The sequence below is a fragment of the Canis lupus genome, chromosome 19, assembly GCF_011100685.1.
Source record: "Canis lupus familiaris isolate Mischka breed German Shepherd chromosome 19, alternate assembly UU_Cfam_GSD_1.0, whole genome shotgun sequence".
Taxonomy (NCBI): Eukaryota; Metazoa; Chordata; class Mammalia; order Carnivora; family Canidae; genus Canis; species Canis lupus.
The window spans coordinates 18,139,845-18,156,507 of NC_049240.1; the positions used below are offsets into that span (position 1 = coordinate 18,139,845).

Consider the following 16,663-nt stretch of genomic DNA (forward strand, 5'->3'; position numbering starts at 1 on the left):
GACTTCTTCCAGAAAATATAAGAATTCTTACTACTCCATAATAAAAAGACAACCCAATTAAAAATGGGCAAAGGATCTGAAGAGACATGTCTCCAAAGAAGATACAATGGCCAAAAAGCCAATGAAAAGATGCTCAATATCATTAGCCACTAAAGAAATGCAAATCAAAAACCACAAAGAGCTATCATTTCACACCCACTAGGCTAGGGCTAGCTATAATCAAAACATAGATAATAGGGCACTTGAATAGCTCAGGAGGTTGAACATCTGCTTAACCAGTCATGATCCCAGAGTCCTGGGATGGAGCCCCATGTCAGGCTCCCGGTTCAGTGGAGATCCTGCTTCTCCCTCTCCCTCTGCCACTCCCCCTGCTTGTGCTTGCTTGCTCTGTCAAAAGTAAGTAAGTAAGTAAGTAAGTAAGTAAATAAATAAATAAATAAATAAATAATTTTTTTTTAAAGATAGATAAATAATAAGTTTTAGTGAGGACATACAGAAACAAGCAACATTCCATACACTGTTGGTGAGAACAGAAGATGGTGCAGTCACTCTGGAAAACTGTTAGTTCCTCAAAAGGTTAAACATAGAGTCACCAATGACTCAGCAATTCTACTACCAGATCCAAAAGAATTGAAAACAAGCTCTCAAACAAAAACTTGTACACAAATGTTCAAATGTAACTTTAATTATAATAGCCAAAAACTAAAAGCAATCCAAATGTCTATCAACTAATGAATGGATAAATCAAATGTGCTACATCCATACAATAGAATATTATTTGGCAATAAAAAGGAATAAAGTACTGATACATGATGCATGGATGAACCTTGAAAGTTTTATGCCTAGTGAAAGAAATCAGTCACAAAGAGACTATACATAGATATAAAATAGATAAATGTTTGCCTAAGACTGGTGAGGATGGACAGGATGGGAGATAATGGGTAAAGAATATAGGGTTTCTTTTTGGAATAAGAAAAATGTTCTGAAACTTACTGCAGGAATGGCCTTGACCACCAAAATATACCCTTTGAATGACTGAATCAATATATAAATTGTATTTCAATGAAGTTGTTACCAAAAAATAAACATATTTATGTGGAGGGGTAAAAGAACTATTTCTGAAAAATAAGAACCTTTATGAACCAAAATGCTTCACAAAACATTCATTTACCAAACGTTTTTTTTTTTAAGATTTTATTTATTTATTCATGAGAGACAGAGACACAGAGAGAAAGAGAGAGAGAGAGAGAGAGAGAGGCAGAGACACTGGCAGAGGGAGAAGCAGGCTCCATGCAGGGAGCCTGACTTGGGACTCCCAGGTCTCCAGGATCACATCCCAGGCAGAAGGTGGCGCCAAGCCTCTAAGCTACCGGGGCTGCCCCCAAACTTCTTTTATTTAGTTGTTACCATTTGCCAAGCAGTGGGGATACAAATGTGAATAAGACAAAAGGTCCACAGGGATATATGTGTATTTTGTGTGTCTGTGTAAGGGATCACATTACAAGATCTCTGGTAACTGAGAAGTCAGAAAACAACTTTTCAGGCAGAGATGACAACATCTGCAAGAACAGAGTGATTCAACAACATGAGAGAATAATAGAAGAAAGTAAAGAAGGAGGCATGAGCTAGATTATGCATACCAAGCTAAAGAGCTTAGACTTCATTCTAGAGATGATCAACAGGTAGTCATGCTGATGGCTTTTAAGCCAGATCAGAAATTTCTATTGGAAAAATTACTCAACAAAGTGTTGGGCGGGAAAAGGACAAGATCAGATGGTTGTGCAATTACTCCATACTAGTACAAGGTGAAGCAAAGACCTGTAGTGTCTCAGAAGAACCACATCAACCCTACCAGTGAGTTCCTTTGCACTAAATGAAAATCTGTGTTTTTATCAAACACTCATCAAGTACTGAGTACTGATCAGCCATAATATACAAGTGTAGCATATGCTCTATGATAACCTCAGCATTACTTATAAATTCAAAAGAAAACACATATCAGAAACAGCAAATTAAGAGCTTTCCTTCTTTCATTTGAAAAGAAGAGTGTATGATTTCACCAGTTAACCAGGATTAGAGCTGAGAACAGAAACTGTTGATCTTTACACTAACTTTTGCACCTCTCTCATATCTCCTCTAGACTATAAGCCTGAAAAAAGGAAAGTATAAAAAGGAAAGTGGAATGAAAGAGTTAAACTTCTAAAATATTTAATACAGTTAAAACTACAATCTTGATTTTGGCACAGAGTATTTCCTGGTTAAAAGTAATCTACTTTCCCAAATGTGCTTTCCTGTTCAATTGTTATTACTTAAAACTATAAAAATGCATAAGAGAAGTTGGCAGGGAAGACTGGGATCTTGGGAGTGATAGAAGACACTCTTCTGTCTAGACAACAAGAAGCAAAATCAAAAGAAACCGAATTCAAAAGCTCTGCCAAGAACCAATATGGAATTAATAGAATTTCCACAGGTTGTATATCTATTCCAAAAAAAAAGCAATCTGTTATTTAGTAAAGCATCACAAAACCCTCAATCCTTTGAATCTGTAAAAAAATAAAGAACACACAGAATACAGTACTGTTTTTAAAGAATAGAAACTCAAATTCCTTCTAATTATCCTGAGGGTACATGAAGAATGAAATGCAATTATGGTCAATTAAACTATTTAACTCAAATCTCTGCACAAGAAAAGTAATGCTAATGAGCTCATCCTATGAAATTCAACTGCCTTGTCACATTCTGATGTTCTCTATTCTCATCTGAAAAGATGCCAAATGAAAATACATTAGTAAATTTTGAATATGTAATCAGTGAAACAGAGTCTCTTTGGATTATTCATATAATTAAGTTTGCTACTTTTTAAAATGGGAGTAAATGAAGTATGTTTATTTAACTAATGACATTTGGTATACACTCAACCTGACTGCAGACAACCTCTAAGTTTAACCCGGATTCAAGTTTACAAAGAGGTTTGAGACTATCCAATTAGTCTTGAGGCTCTGGTTGCAGTTCACTTTACAAAAGTGAGTTCACATGAAAGTAGAGCCCTTTTTATTGGCTTTTAGTTTATTCTGAACTAAATGTCCAAATTCTGAAAACTGCACTCCAAAAGCAATACCAAAAGTATAAAGATGGATTATTTCCAAATAATGAAACAACCTAAAACAACATTAAAAAAAAAAAAATAGGGAAACCCTGGGGAGGAGGGAAGGGATGGATTAAGGTGCATTAATGAATTAAACTTGATGGTAGTCAACTTGTATATATTTGGTTAAGAATGCCATTTATCAGTAATAATTGCTATAGTATACATTAAATGACTTATTGCAAAGATAATATGTAAATACAACTACTAAAAGCAGCATATTTTGGGGGGGATTACCTTAATAAAAAGAATTTTCAATAGATCAAGAAAGCAACATATTTTACAGAAAAAATAAAGGACTACAGTGTATCTTCCAGAATAGACAGCTTAGCACTATTATATCCTTCTTTATTCCAAAATTGTTAAATTCACTGAACAAACGGTAAGAGTTAAAATTCACAAAGGAAACCACCTGCTTTATAAAATATGAAGCATCTGAAGAATCTTACATGAAGGTAATAATAGACTAAATTATACTTTAGCACAGAAGGCTGCGATACTCTTTAAATATATGTGAAATTGACTTTTTTGTGAAAATTATAGTTTTTTATTTGTCCATTGAACAAATACTGATTTGATATCTGTTATATGCTAGGGTAAAAATAAAAGGATAAAAATAAAAAGTAAGAATTTCTGCTTTCATGGAACTTAAAATTCCTTTAAAAAATCATCCAGCTTACACTCCTTATCTAAAAATTTAACATTTTTATAGGAAGAAGAAGATATGTAATTAACAGTTCTTTTTCATGTTCTTTTTTTACCTCTTGCTTTAAAGATTATCCAGTATTATTCCTCATAATGACAAAGATCTTTTTAGTCGAGAAAATAAATTCTAGTGGCAAATAAAAGAGGACTAAAATAAAAATAAAATGAGATTTCAATTAAGCTCTTTGTAATTTTAAATTTTTATCACTTAATTATAGATTAAAACAATCTTTTGGGGAAGGGGGGTGGGGAAAACTTAATAACATTTGTTCCAAGCTTTAAAACCACATATTTAAAAAAAATAAAAGGGGCACCTGGATGGCTCAGTTGGTTAAAAAAAATAAAATAAAAAATAAAATAAAATAAAACCACATATTTTAGTGTGGTAATTCTACTTCTAGGATCATAAATGTAAATATTTGGAAATAAATATGTGTATAATCATATTAAAGAAAAACAGAAAAAAATCTAGATATTTGAGAATGGAGGAAGGATAAAACAATTACAGTTTAGCCACATAACAGTCTATTATACAGTCATTAAAAAGATGTTTGCTAAGAAATTTTAAAGTAAAATGTTTACTATGTAATTTTAAGTGAAAAAAGCAAATATAAAACTATATATATCCTAAGATTAACTATATAAAAATACATACATGCACAGAAAAACAAACTACAAAAATTTTAAAAATCTATTGGAACTATAACAAAATGTTAACAGTTGTTATTTCTGGGTGAAAAATTGAAATTTCAAAATTCATACTTGCATAGTCAAAGATTCTAAAGATTTATGTGGTAAAGAAATACATTTGATTTTAATTACCAATCAATTGTAAAATACATTTGACTTTTAATACACCAACTGGTATAATCACCAACTCAGAAAGTCCACAAAAAGGAAACATTACATTTAAGTAAGTGGCTAACACTTGTGGTCTCCTTAAATTAATAATGCATTATATTATAATTGGCAATATTCCCATCTTAAGACATTTCTTTTAAACTTAAATATAACTAGGCAAGTGTGATTTAGAAGTTTTAATTTCACACACTGAAATCTTTTCTCAAAAGATGTTGAATGCTCAATTTACTATTAAGAAATGTTCACAATTAACTACCTACTTGAACAGGTTTTCTATAGCAAAGTAAGTAGTAAACCTCTGCGGAAATAATTTGGAGATACTTTTGTCATTGTAATAATCTGAAAGCAGAAGAGTAAAGTTTAGGAATCCAATTATAGAAATGTTGACTTCTCAGGAAAATTTTTACAATCTAAAGTGAACATAAAAAGCAATGTAAAAAAGGATTTTGACCAGGGCTAATCACTCTGGAGCTCATGAGTAACATCACAGTACACCATGGCCTTAGGCCAAGTAATAAAGTGCCAAATGGAAAATGGCACAAGTCCATGGACTGTAAATACTGTATCAAAAGAAAATAAAGGAAAAAAATCTTTCATTAGAGCAATTAAAAATGTAGTTGTAGTACCAGTTCCTGTGATGAATAAATCAGTTCAGCAATTCCAAGAGTGGAGAATGTGTATTTAAACACATTCTCTACTGGCAGTGATTTTAAGTTTAAAAAATTTGCTGTATGTCTCTTTAGTTCCTAAACTTTTCTTTTTTTTTTTTTTACAAATTTATTTTTTATTGGTGTTCAATTTGCCAACATATAGAATAACACCCAGTGCTCATCCTGTCAAGTGCCCACCTCAGTGCCTGTCACCCAGGCACTGCCCACCTCCCCTTCCACCACCCTCTGCCCACCTCCCCTTCCACCACCCCTAGTTCATTTCCCAGAGTTAGGAGTCTTTCATGTTCTGTCTCCCTTTCTGATATTTCCCACTCATTTTTTCTCCTTTCCCCTTTATTCCCTTTCACTGTTTTTTATATTCCCCAAATGAATGAGACCATATAATGTTTGTCCTTCTCCGATTGACTTATTTCACTCAGCATAAAACCCTCCAGTTCCATCCACGTCGAACCAAACCTAAACTTTTCTAAACACTAAAGTGTTTTTTGGGTGGTGTAGCTGGTTTATAACCCTATCATCTGAAATTTTTGATATTTTCCCATGTGTCATTTGGCAACTACATGTCTACTTGACCCATTTTATTATGAGACAGTAGCCAAAAAAATACAGGTAAATACTACAAGTGAAAGTATTCATATCAATGTGTCCAAACTTTAGGCCATAAATTTCAAAGAAACGAAAAGCTTCTACTAATTCAACATCAATCATTCATTATTCTATAATTCCAGTTGTCAAATTATTCATACTAAGTTAGCATATTATGTTACAGAGGTTGGGTAAAACCCCAAAGTTAAGCTGTAAGTTCATTAGTGAATTTTAAAAAGTTTCAAAAAGAATTTAAAATCACATAAAGTTGCCTAAACTAGAAGCTAGTCCTTAGAGATGTTCCTATCTCTTCGGTGTCTCAACTCAATTTACAAAACTATTGTGTTCTATAAGAAGTCAGTCAGCAAGCGTCTTTGCCACTTAAGCTCTTACTAACTACCATAAAATTTAGTGGCTCAAAAGAAAAGACATTCGTTATTTTTAACAATTCTATCAGTTCCTGGAAGGCTCTTTTGGTCTAGGTAAATGTCAATCAGGATGAGATAATTTAGGTATCTGTCACATGTTTGACAATTGGAAGGGTGGCTAAAAGGGTTGGATCTCATCTAAGAGGGTTCACTTCTGCTCCACATGGTGTCTCATCCTCCAAGAAACTAGCACAGTTTTCTTAGCATAACTAATTCAGGGTTTCAAAGAGCAGCAAGAAAAGGCAAGACTAAATGCTTTCAAACCTGATTGCATCATGATTGCTAAGATCTCTATTAGCCAAAGAAAGTTACATGGGGTGGAAAACTTGACTTCATCTCTTTTATGGTAGGAGCTACAAAGTTGCAGTGCAAAAAGGGCAAACATACAATGAAGGGAACACTCTGCAGTCATTTCAGCAATCTACTGCATTGCAAAATGCAGAAAGTATTTGCTCCACATGGTCCATGGCCAAATAAGTTTCCATAAGTATCTTTTGATACTGAAAAGGTCTACAACAAAGAAATACAACTGATTTTATTTAAACCAGCATTTCCCAAACTTATTTGGCCATAAAACACATTTTCCAAAAGCAGTCACTTTTAAAAGTAAAAACAAACAAAAAAGCAAAACAAAACAACAAAAAAATGAAAACAAATCCACTGATTTCTTTCTCCCCACTATATCATTCCACAGAGTCTATTCCAGTGACTTAATATCTTTTTAGACTCTTTAAGTTTTTTGGGGTTTTTTGTTTTAGCTTACAGCAATTAAAAAACAGTTAATGACTAAGAGAACTACTAATATACACTCAATGGGGGAAAGGGCACAAAACTATGCTTGCCTCTCCAACAAGGCTCTAAGTTTTCAAACAGCTGTAATGTTAGAGCTTTTGCAAGGGAGTATCTCAGAAACAGTAAGACTAACTCAACAAAGAAAAACTCATAGAGTGATATTATAAAAGCACAGGGAAAGAACAGTCACAAAATTCTTCTTCCATCAGAGCTCTCCTAAAACCATCAGACAGCAATCTGTAAACTTTCCTCCAGCTACGCTAAGATATAAACCTCCTGTTGATCAAGCCGAATTTAACAGTCTATACCCTATCCCAATATAATGTAGGCCATGCTGTCAATGTTTTGTTTCACTATTCATTTTCCAGAAATATTAATATATTCAAAGAAAACTATAAGGCCACTCTTTTTCAGAATGTTAGACCCACTCAGATGATAACCTAGCAGATGATTCATCCATAAAAGGTGTTGTCCCTGTGGTAATCTGTGAATTTTGCAAAGCATGTCAATGATGAAGAAAATGTAAAAGGACCTGAGGAAACACCAAGCATCAATAGTGGAGGCATCATAACTAGAAGATTTTTTTAAATTCTAAAATTAGCCTAGTAGACATTTTCTTATAAAACTAAATAGGCAATTAACATACAACCCAGCAGTTGCACTCTTGGGCATTTATTCCAGAGAAATAAAAATCTACACTTACACAATACCTGCACATGAATGTTCATAACAGGTTTACTCATAATTGCCCCAAACTGGACACCAGCCCAGATGTCCATCAACAGATGAATGGTTAAACAAACTATGGTATAGCCATACCATGGCATACTTCTCAGCAATAGAAAGGAACAAACTATTGTTGCACATAACAACTTGGATGAATCTCCGAACAAATTGGCATTGTTATGATATTATTAACTAAACTAAAGATCTTATTCAAATTTCACTAATTTTTCACTAGTGTCCTTTGGTTTTTCCAGGGTCCTACTTTATTTTTGTCATAACACTTATTGCTATCTGGAGTGACATTATTTGTTTGTTTGGGAATTATGCTAAATGGGGAAAAACTAATACCAAATGGTTACATACTGTGTAATTTCATTTACATAGCATTTCTAAAACGACAGAATTTTAGAAATGGGTACAGGAACAAGGTAAGTTTGGTTATGAAGGGGCAAATCAAGGGATCATTGTGGTGATGGAAATATTCAGTATCTTGATTCCGGTGATAGGCATGAAAACCTTTATAAGTAATAATACTGCATAGAACTAAACTTAACACACACACACACGTACAAGTAATGCTATGGAAATCTGAATAAGATCAGTGATTATACCAATATGAATATACCACTTGTGATGTAGTATTGTTTGAAAGATGTTAGCACTGAGAGGGGAAAGTAAGTGAAAAATACACAAGATCACCCTAAAGTATTCCTTACAACTGCACTGAATCTCCAATTACACCCATAAAAATTTTAATTAATTTTTTTTTTTTTTCTAAGTTTAGCCTAAGCAGGTTGTTTCCCTGGAGTCTCGGTTTCTTTCAGAGTTCAATTCAAACAGTGTAACTAGCATAGGAGTACAAATGACTTACATTTGGAACATCAATTGCTACTTCCCTCATGGCACTGGGCCTGATGTCATTCATCCCCTGTAAGAAATCATTCAGAGTAATCTTCACCAACCCAGCCATCTTGCTATCAGAAAGATTAGGCTGTTTATTCAGGACTCTCCGTAAAGCATAAAGACCTGCAAAGAGGAAAGAAATACAAGATTTATTTTTTGCCCCATAAATAAAAACTGAATCATTATCAAAAAACTAATAATAAACCCAAACTTCACACATTTATAGCATCACACATATATAGCCTGGGGAATGAAGGGAAGTGCTGAAGAATATAGGAGAGGAAGGCAAGAATCTGAATGCTTAGTTTGGGTAGTAAAAATATTACAAACTGATATGAAATATGAAAAGACGGATACTTTATAAACATGAAATAAAACTTAAAAAGCAACATCCACAAAAAAGACTATAACGAGTTATCAAAATAACCTGGGAAATATAACATACTTCTTGCCTTTGCCCTTTATATTAATACATTCAACCCAGAGTTATAAATTTTGTAAGGTATTGGCAGAACACCTTAAAGGAAATATTCAGTTGGCAGCTGGAAGTGTGGTTTTGGAACTCAAGAAAGAATCAGACTTTAGAGTTGTGTGCATACACATGAGATCCACTATTACAGGAAGAGGAGAGACCTATGAAAAGAGGCTAGAAAGAGACCGGGGATGAAAGAATGAGAGCTGAAGACAAAATCTTAAGAAAGCCCATCATTCAAAAAGCATAAGAAGAAATGATGGTTTTAAAAAAAGAATACAAAGAGATGAAGCAGTGGAATCAGAGTAGTAAAATACTGCAGGAGCCAAATGTTCAACCAAATCAAATTTACAGAAATCAGGAATAACTTAAAAGTGATCATGCTGTCCTGGAAAGTGACAGATGCAAATTCTTGCTTTTGCTATTTGCTTGCAGTTTATACACCGACAGAATATTCCAATTCCCTTTCCTTCACAAGTAAGTTGCCCTGCACAGCTAAGCTTCCTGCACAACTAAGATTCAGAGCCCTTCGATCTGTGACAAAGACTTCTAGGCAGCAAAGTCCCTATCTATATGCTCTCCGCCTCAGTCTTCTAATAAACTGAGACTTTTGTGTTCCAGGGAATGATGAAGGTCCACTTAGAAGAATTCTGGTCTCAGAAATCCCTTAGAAATTCAGTCTGAATATCTGAATTTGCCCTAGGACTCCAGCTAGCCCCATTATATTAAAGGTCTTTTGTCTAAGACAAAAAAAATTAAAAAATAAAAAATCCTCTGAGGATTTTTTACAAAGTTAAAATGATACCATAACTATCATTGTACTTGATCTCATTTATTTGAACTTTTATAGAGAAACAGAAGCAGTGATACAAGGGAAAGCATACACAAACTCCCAAAACAGAAGGGAGGTATCTTTGACAAGTAAGAAAAAAAAGTGAATACCTCAATGATATTCAGAAAAATGATCTATACTAATCTTTCCCACAAAACTATCAGTGTGAGTTTAATATTCATGGAGGACTCTGAGATAGTAGACTAAACTGGAAAAAATAGCTACACAAGAGGAAATCGAAGATATATGTTAAAAAAAAAAAATCATTGTTTTCTACAGAAAATGTCTTAAGCCATCTTACAAACACCCGTTGGTTTATCTGCCTTCCAAAACGCTGAAAAGACAATTCTTTACATCTTTCACATTTCTGCTTATCTTTTGAGCAAAAGCACTAACTGCCTCTGTTTCAGATATATTTTCAAGGATGTCTATACACAAGAAGATAGATTGTCTCCCCACCCCACCTCCCCGAAGCAAAAGGCAGATATGCTTACTGTCTGTTACAAAAGATTCAGGTTCCTTAAATTCAAGGTTCTCCTCTTATAATGTCTTGTCTGGAAACAGAGGTCACCCAGCCTTCCGCATGTCACTCTGTGAAAAGTGAGGCTCAAGGAACTGGTGCAAATGCTGCTCTGGTTATTTCTGTTGTGATATTCTATCCTTTGTGACCCAGGGATGGATGGATGGATGGATGGATGGATGGACGATTTATTTATTTAAAGTAGTCTTTCTCTCTCTTTCTCTCTCTCTCTCTCTCTTTCTTTCTTTCAAGTAGGCCCTATGCCCAATGTGGCGCCTGAACTCACAATCCCAACATCAAGAATCACATGTTCCACTGACTGAGCTAGCCAGACTCCCCATGACCCAGGAATATTGTATCTTCTGCAAGCACTTGGAAAATTTGCTAGCTTGCATACAAGGTAAAAGCTCAGACCCTCACAACTTTTGACACAAAAATAAAAGTTAATATTAAATTAGGTTGTTTCATTCCCCAACATATGTTTTAGTTAAATGGTATAGTAAGTAGCATAATAAAGAAACCTAAATAGATAAAACTGCAGTAATTAAGGTGCTGTGTTGTATTAAACAGCACATTAATACAAAAGAACTTAAGGAATTCCTACAAAACCTTACATAAGTGGAAGTAATCAAAAAACTAGAAGAATCTGACTCTTCTTTATGTCTCAAATGGCTCTCTGGCAATACTGGTCACTATTTTTAATTTAAAACATATACCTCACTCTTACCAGAATTGAGATACTAAAAACTGAAAGAAAGGTAGTCAAATAATTTTCCTGCCACATTTATGTCATTCATGTAAGCATAAGGTTTGACAATAAAAAAGACCAATTATTTTCATGTGAGGAGGAGGTCTGGAAAAAAAGACAATATATGGTTTTAAAAAGCCTAAAAAAATAGTAAAACATCTGTGTGATTTCAAATGCAAACTACAGAATTTAGAGTTGGGCAAAAATTTCCACATCTATGAAGACAGCAAGAAAAAAGGAGTAATTCCCAAAGACAAAAAAGGCAAAAAAATAAAGACAGGAGTTTTCACAAGTTAAGAAACAGTAAAATACAAAGACCGATTCTGTGATAAACACAGCACAACTTAACATTTCCAAATGATGATAGGTAACATATATTTACCTACTATTTCTCAAATATATTTAAATTAAAAGATTAAAGTGAGCCACTACTAAGCATATCAATCAAGAGCTGAACAACAAAAGTTTGAAGTAAAGTCATTCAAGCTAGTAAAGACAGTAGATTAAATCCAAGCACTTACTTTTGCTCCCTCCTAAAACCCCACTACAATAGGGATTTTTTTTTAAAGATTTTATTTATTTATTCATGAGAGACTCAGAGAGACAGGCAGAGACATAGGCAGAGAGAGAAGCAAGCTCCCTCTACAGAGCCTGATGCAGGACTTGATCCCAGCACCCCGGGATCATGACCCGAGCTGAAGGCAGATGCTCGCTCAACCACTGAGCCATCTAGGTGCCCCAAGGGATTTTTTAAGGAAGCATAAACCTAGAAGGGCAAATAGGAGAGAAAACAATATAACAGTAACAAAATTTTTGGAAGCTGGACGGCAAATGAACAAGTAATACCCGAATATAACTGATCGAGGAAAGCTGACACACTAGCAGACAGTGAAAAAAAATCTGAGAGCAACCAGATTTATGCCATATATCCCCTTCTATTCACTGCACCCACATATAATCAAAAAAGCTCAAAGCTAGACAGCACAAATCACTTCTGGAAAAAACAAAAAAAAAAGAAAAGAAAAATTGGGGTTAGAAAAATGTTAGATTAAAAGAAAAGTCAAGATCCCCTCTCCAACTGCATGGAGTCAGATGACTTTTCCTATACTCTACATCTAAAGATGTCTTCTCTAAGTAATACAGTTTCTGAATTGAGGGTAGCAAAGCAGTTAAAGACAAGGGAAGTGGGATGCCTGGGTGGCGCAGCGGTTTAGCACCTGCCTTTGGCCCAGGGCGCGATCCTGGAGACCCGGGATTGAATCCTACGTCGGGCTCCTGGTGCATGGAGCCTGCTTCTCCCTCTGCCTATGTCTCTGCCTCTCTCTCTCTCTCTCCGTGACTATCATAAATAAATAAAAAATTAAAAAAAAAAAAAAGACAAGGGAAGTGTACTGAATAGAGAGATTAGGGAGACCTCCCCTCCTCTACTCTACTCTTCCCTGTTGCTCCCAGAGTTTATAATCAGGATACATGTGCCACATTTGAAGCTAAAAGATCCTTCTAGAAAGGTACTAGCCCCAGAAGAAAGACTAAGGATACTGACAGGGGTTCATTCACCCAAGGAAATGGCCCATGCAAAACTCACTACAAGAAAACAAGCTCACAAGCCCCAATAGTTCAAAGTACCTAATCAATTTTAGAAGCTCCACTTTCAAATATGAGAAAAACACCCAAAGATCACTAGATATCTAAGGATATCTTCAACAAGCACTATCAAGAAACAAGATCACTGACCTCTACCTCTGGAACTAATAATACATTATATGTTAACTGAATTTAATTAAAAATAAATTAATTAGTTAAAATTCTAAGTAGTAAAATTTCTCCAAAAATCTTACCATCCAAAGATAACCATTTAATATTATAAAGAGCATCCATTCCAACTTTTCTTCAAGCATCCATAATAAAATAGATTTATGTTCAGCTTCACCAAAAAATGGCATCATATTGATAATTTGTTAGCAACTTACTCAATTATATCTTTGGATATCTTTCATTGTTAATATTCTATTATAATTTCTAAATATATATATATAAAGAAACAAAATACAGAGAAAAAAAGCAACCTGAAGAACCAGTGATAACGTTAGAAAAAACAAGTATAAGAGTAGTGGTGCCCTGAAAGATAATTTGGGTAATTTAAGGACTGCAAGCAGGTGGGACCTAGAAAAGGCCAGCAAGTTTTTGCTTCCCCTCCCCAATAAAACCAAGAACTTTTCTTTAAATAGAAGTAAACTATCTACTCAAGATGAGCTTCCAACGAAGTAATAAGACCAAAAAAAAACACTAAGCAGAGGCTGAGATAACCCTAGAACTCACTATGACCATGAAGAAGTACCAAGGAAGAGAGCATGCAGTTACTATGGAAGCACATACAAAACACTCTACCTCTTTCTTGTAATTGTTTTTCTTTTCTATTAATTTCTGCCCAATCTGTATTAAATATTTGTTTTCTGAGATTATTATTTTCTGATGACAATGCTTGGCATGTTATTTTTGACCCTTTCCTAACTTCTAATATTCAATTCTAACTACAATTTCAGATTATAAATTCTCCTGTAAGCAGTGCTTTAGCACAAATTTTGATATATCTGCATTGTTCATACTAAATAGCTTTTCATTTGCAAATTTAACCAATGAGTTATTTAGAGTTTCCTAATTTCCAAGCTAAAAATTTTTCTAATTTATTGATTTTTAACTTAATGAATTTTGGTTAGAGAACAAGGCCTATATTAAGTGTCATTATTTTAGATTATAAATTCATAAACGTTCTATGTGTGCTTCAACATGTATTGTTGGTTTCAGTGTTCCAAATATATTACCGTTAGGTCAAGTTGGTTGATTTTGTTACTCAAATCTCTCTATCCTCAAACACTGAGAGAGATAAAATTCTCTCACTAAAATGGTTGTTCTGTTCATTTCTCCTGAATAAAGTTTTGCTTTATACCTACCTTTAAAATAGTTATGCCTTCCCAATGCAATGAATATTTTATCAATATGCAGTACTCATTTTTATCGGCAGGAATGATTTTTGCCTTAAAATTACTTGGACTAATGTTAACATAGCTATAGTCTAATCCCTACCTTCTCCTTTTCTAGCATTCTTTCAGATTGATTTTTGTCTTGTTCTTTTTACATTCCATTTTGCCTTCTACTAGTTCTGGAGTTATACATTCTTTTTCTATTATTTTAGTAGTTATGCAGAGATGTTAACGCATTACCAGAGTACAGTGAATCAAGTAAAGTCAATCATGAGGCTCCCAGGAAATTAATAGGAAAGTCAGTGAGATAGTTATCCCACATTCTTCTTCTTCTTTTTTTTTTTTTTTTTTTTTTTTTTTTTACATTATTCTTCTGAAGGGAGAGTTTTTAACATCCAGGAAGAGTATTTGTTTATTCTTTAAATCTCTATTTGGTCTGTAGTTATTTCTTCTCTCTGTATTTCATTTGTATCTTTTCTCTTTCACCAAAAACAACATAGTATGTATAGTCCTGTCTCTTAAATGGATATTGTTCTGACTTCATAATCTTAAAAATCTTTGCAAAGAATAATTTTTTAACTTTATTGTTTTGTTCTCTATTTTGCTAAATCTAACCTTATATTTTTAATTTCCTTACTCTCTGGGTTTATTCTGTTGATCTTTTCCTAATACTTGAGTTGAATGCAATTATTTTTAACCCTTATTTCCTAATGAAATATATTTGTTATGATTTCATCTTAGAGAAAATTTAAAACTGAATTTTTACTAACATTTTATTCTTAATATTTAATGTGCTATATGATGTCCTTTGTAGCTCACAGGGGGATTACAAGTATTACCTAATTTAGTTTTCAATTGTACCACCTATTAAATTACTTACTATCAGCTTGAAAATCATGCTTCTATACCCAGCTTTGTAATACTGACTGGGGCTTCAACTGCAAACTACTTTTTTAGCTACATGGTAGGCTTTGCCAAAGCTAGAGCAAAGCTCTAGGGGCAGTAGAACTGAAGAGGGAAGAAGGAACTCCTTCCTGTTTTTGTCCCATGGACTTCCTATCTGTTTGCTATTCCTGTGAACACCATTTTACCAAACCTTCAGGGACACCAGCACAGACCCAGCAGTGCTACCTTCTCAGAAGTCTGAGTTAGCCTTCAGAGTATCAAACTACTCCTCTTAGGGAATCTGAGTTACAGCTCATCTTCTGGGTTTTGATAATTTCAACCTTTCCTGTTTTCCCAGCCTTAGGAGTGGTAGCTCCTTCCTATAGTTGCTGCCTTCCTTTCAATTACCTAGTTAACAATTTTATAACTGGTTATCAATTCTTTATATAAAATTTTCTCTGTAAAAGTAATTGGTGTAGGATCTATCTCCTAACTGGATCATGACAAAAACAATACCATGAGATGTTTTTGGAATTATCCTTTTTCTTTCTTGATTATGTATATAGGCTAAGGCTTTTAATAAGTGAGAGCAAAAGCACTCAAACATTTTAGGATAATGTAACGTGCCTCCCCAAATCCAAGTATGAACAAGAAAAAATTGTTTCTCACTTATGGGCATGGGGCAAAAGCTCTAAATAAGACATTAGTTAACTAAATCTAACAGTGTATTAAAAAAATCCGTATATTCACAAAGAGTTTATCTCAGAAATAAAAAACACATTCATCAGAGAAACTATTAACTCACCACACTAAATTGAGAATAATGATTTTTACTCACATAGTAAAAAAAATTTGATAAGATTCAACATCTATAATGATAAAAATAATCTAAAATGCTCTTAGTAGAGTGTATTTAAGATTATTATTCCAAAAATCTTTAGCAAGCATTACACTTAGTGCAATGCACTTAATATGCATTCCCTAAAATTGGTAACAAGGATGCCAAAATCACTATTACTAGATAATTTAGTCACAGAGGCTCTGGCTACTAAGAATAGAAAAGATAAAAGCGAAAGGTAAAAGGATGGAAAGAGATAAAGCATCCACTATTTGTATAAGACCATCATTGACTCAGAAAAGCCAAAAAGATTAGAAGAAAACTAGTAGAATAAGAAAGTCAAACAAAGCTGAAGACTGACAAAAAAATTTATCAATATAAAATTTCTCTACACCAAGAACAAGATTAAGGTACAGTTAAAAAAAAAAAAAAGACATCATTTGCAATAATCACAAAAGTGGTAAATAACTAGGAATTAACCTAACCAAAACATACAAGACCTCTACGGAGACATTTTAATAAAGAGAAAAATATGAATCAAAGAGTGACATTCCAGTTTATTGAATGGGAA

The 16,663-nt window shown here is 33.8% G+C and overlaps 1 protein-coding gene across 7 annotated transcripts in view; it reads right to left on the reverse strand.

The window, feature by feature from the left end:
* Nucleotides 1-16,663, reverse strand: part of SPATA5 (spermatogenesis associated 5) — a 351,344-nt gene that overhangs the window by 300,203 nt on the left and 34,478 nt on the right. For all 7 annotated transcript variants that reach the window (XR_005373957.1, XM_038564717.1, XM_038564716.1 and 4 more), the window contains exon 10: nt 8,785-8,939. Coding sequence is in view for 6 of the 7 variants with exons in the window: in XM_038564717.1 (XP_038420645.1) it covers nt 8,785-8,939 (155 nt within the window). In the remaining variant the exon portion in view is untranslated. The remainder of the gene's footprint in view (nt 1-8,784; nt 8,940-16,663) is intronic.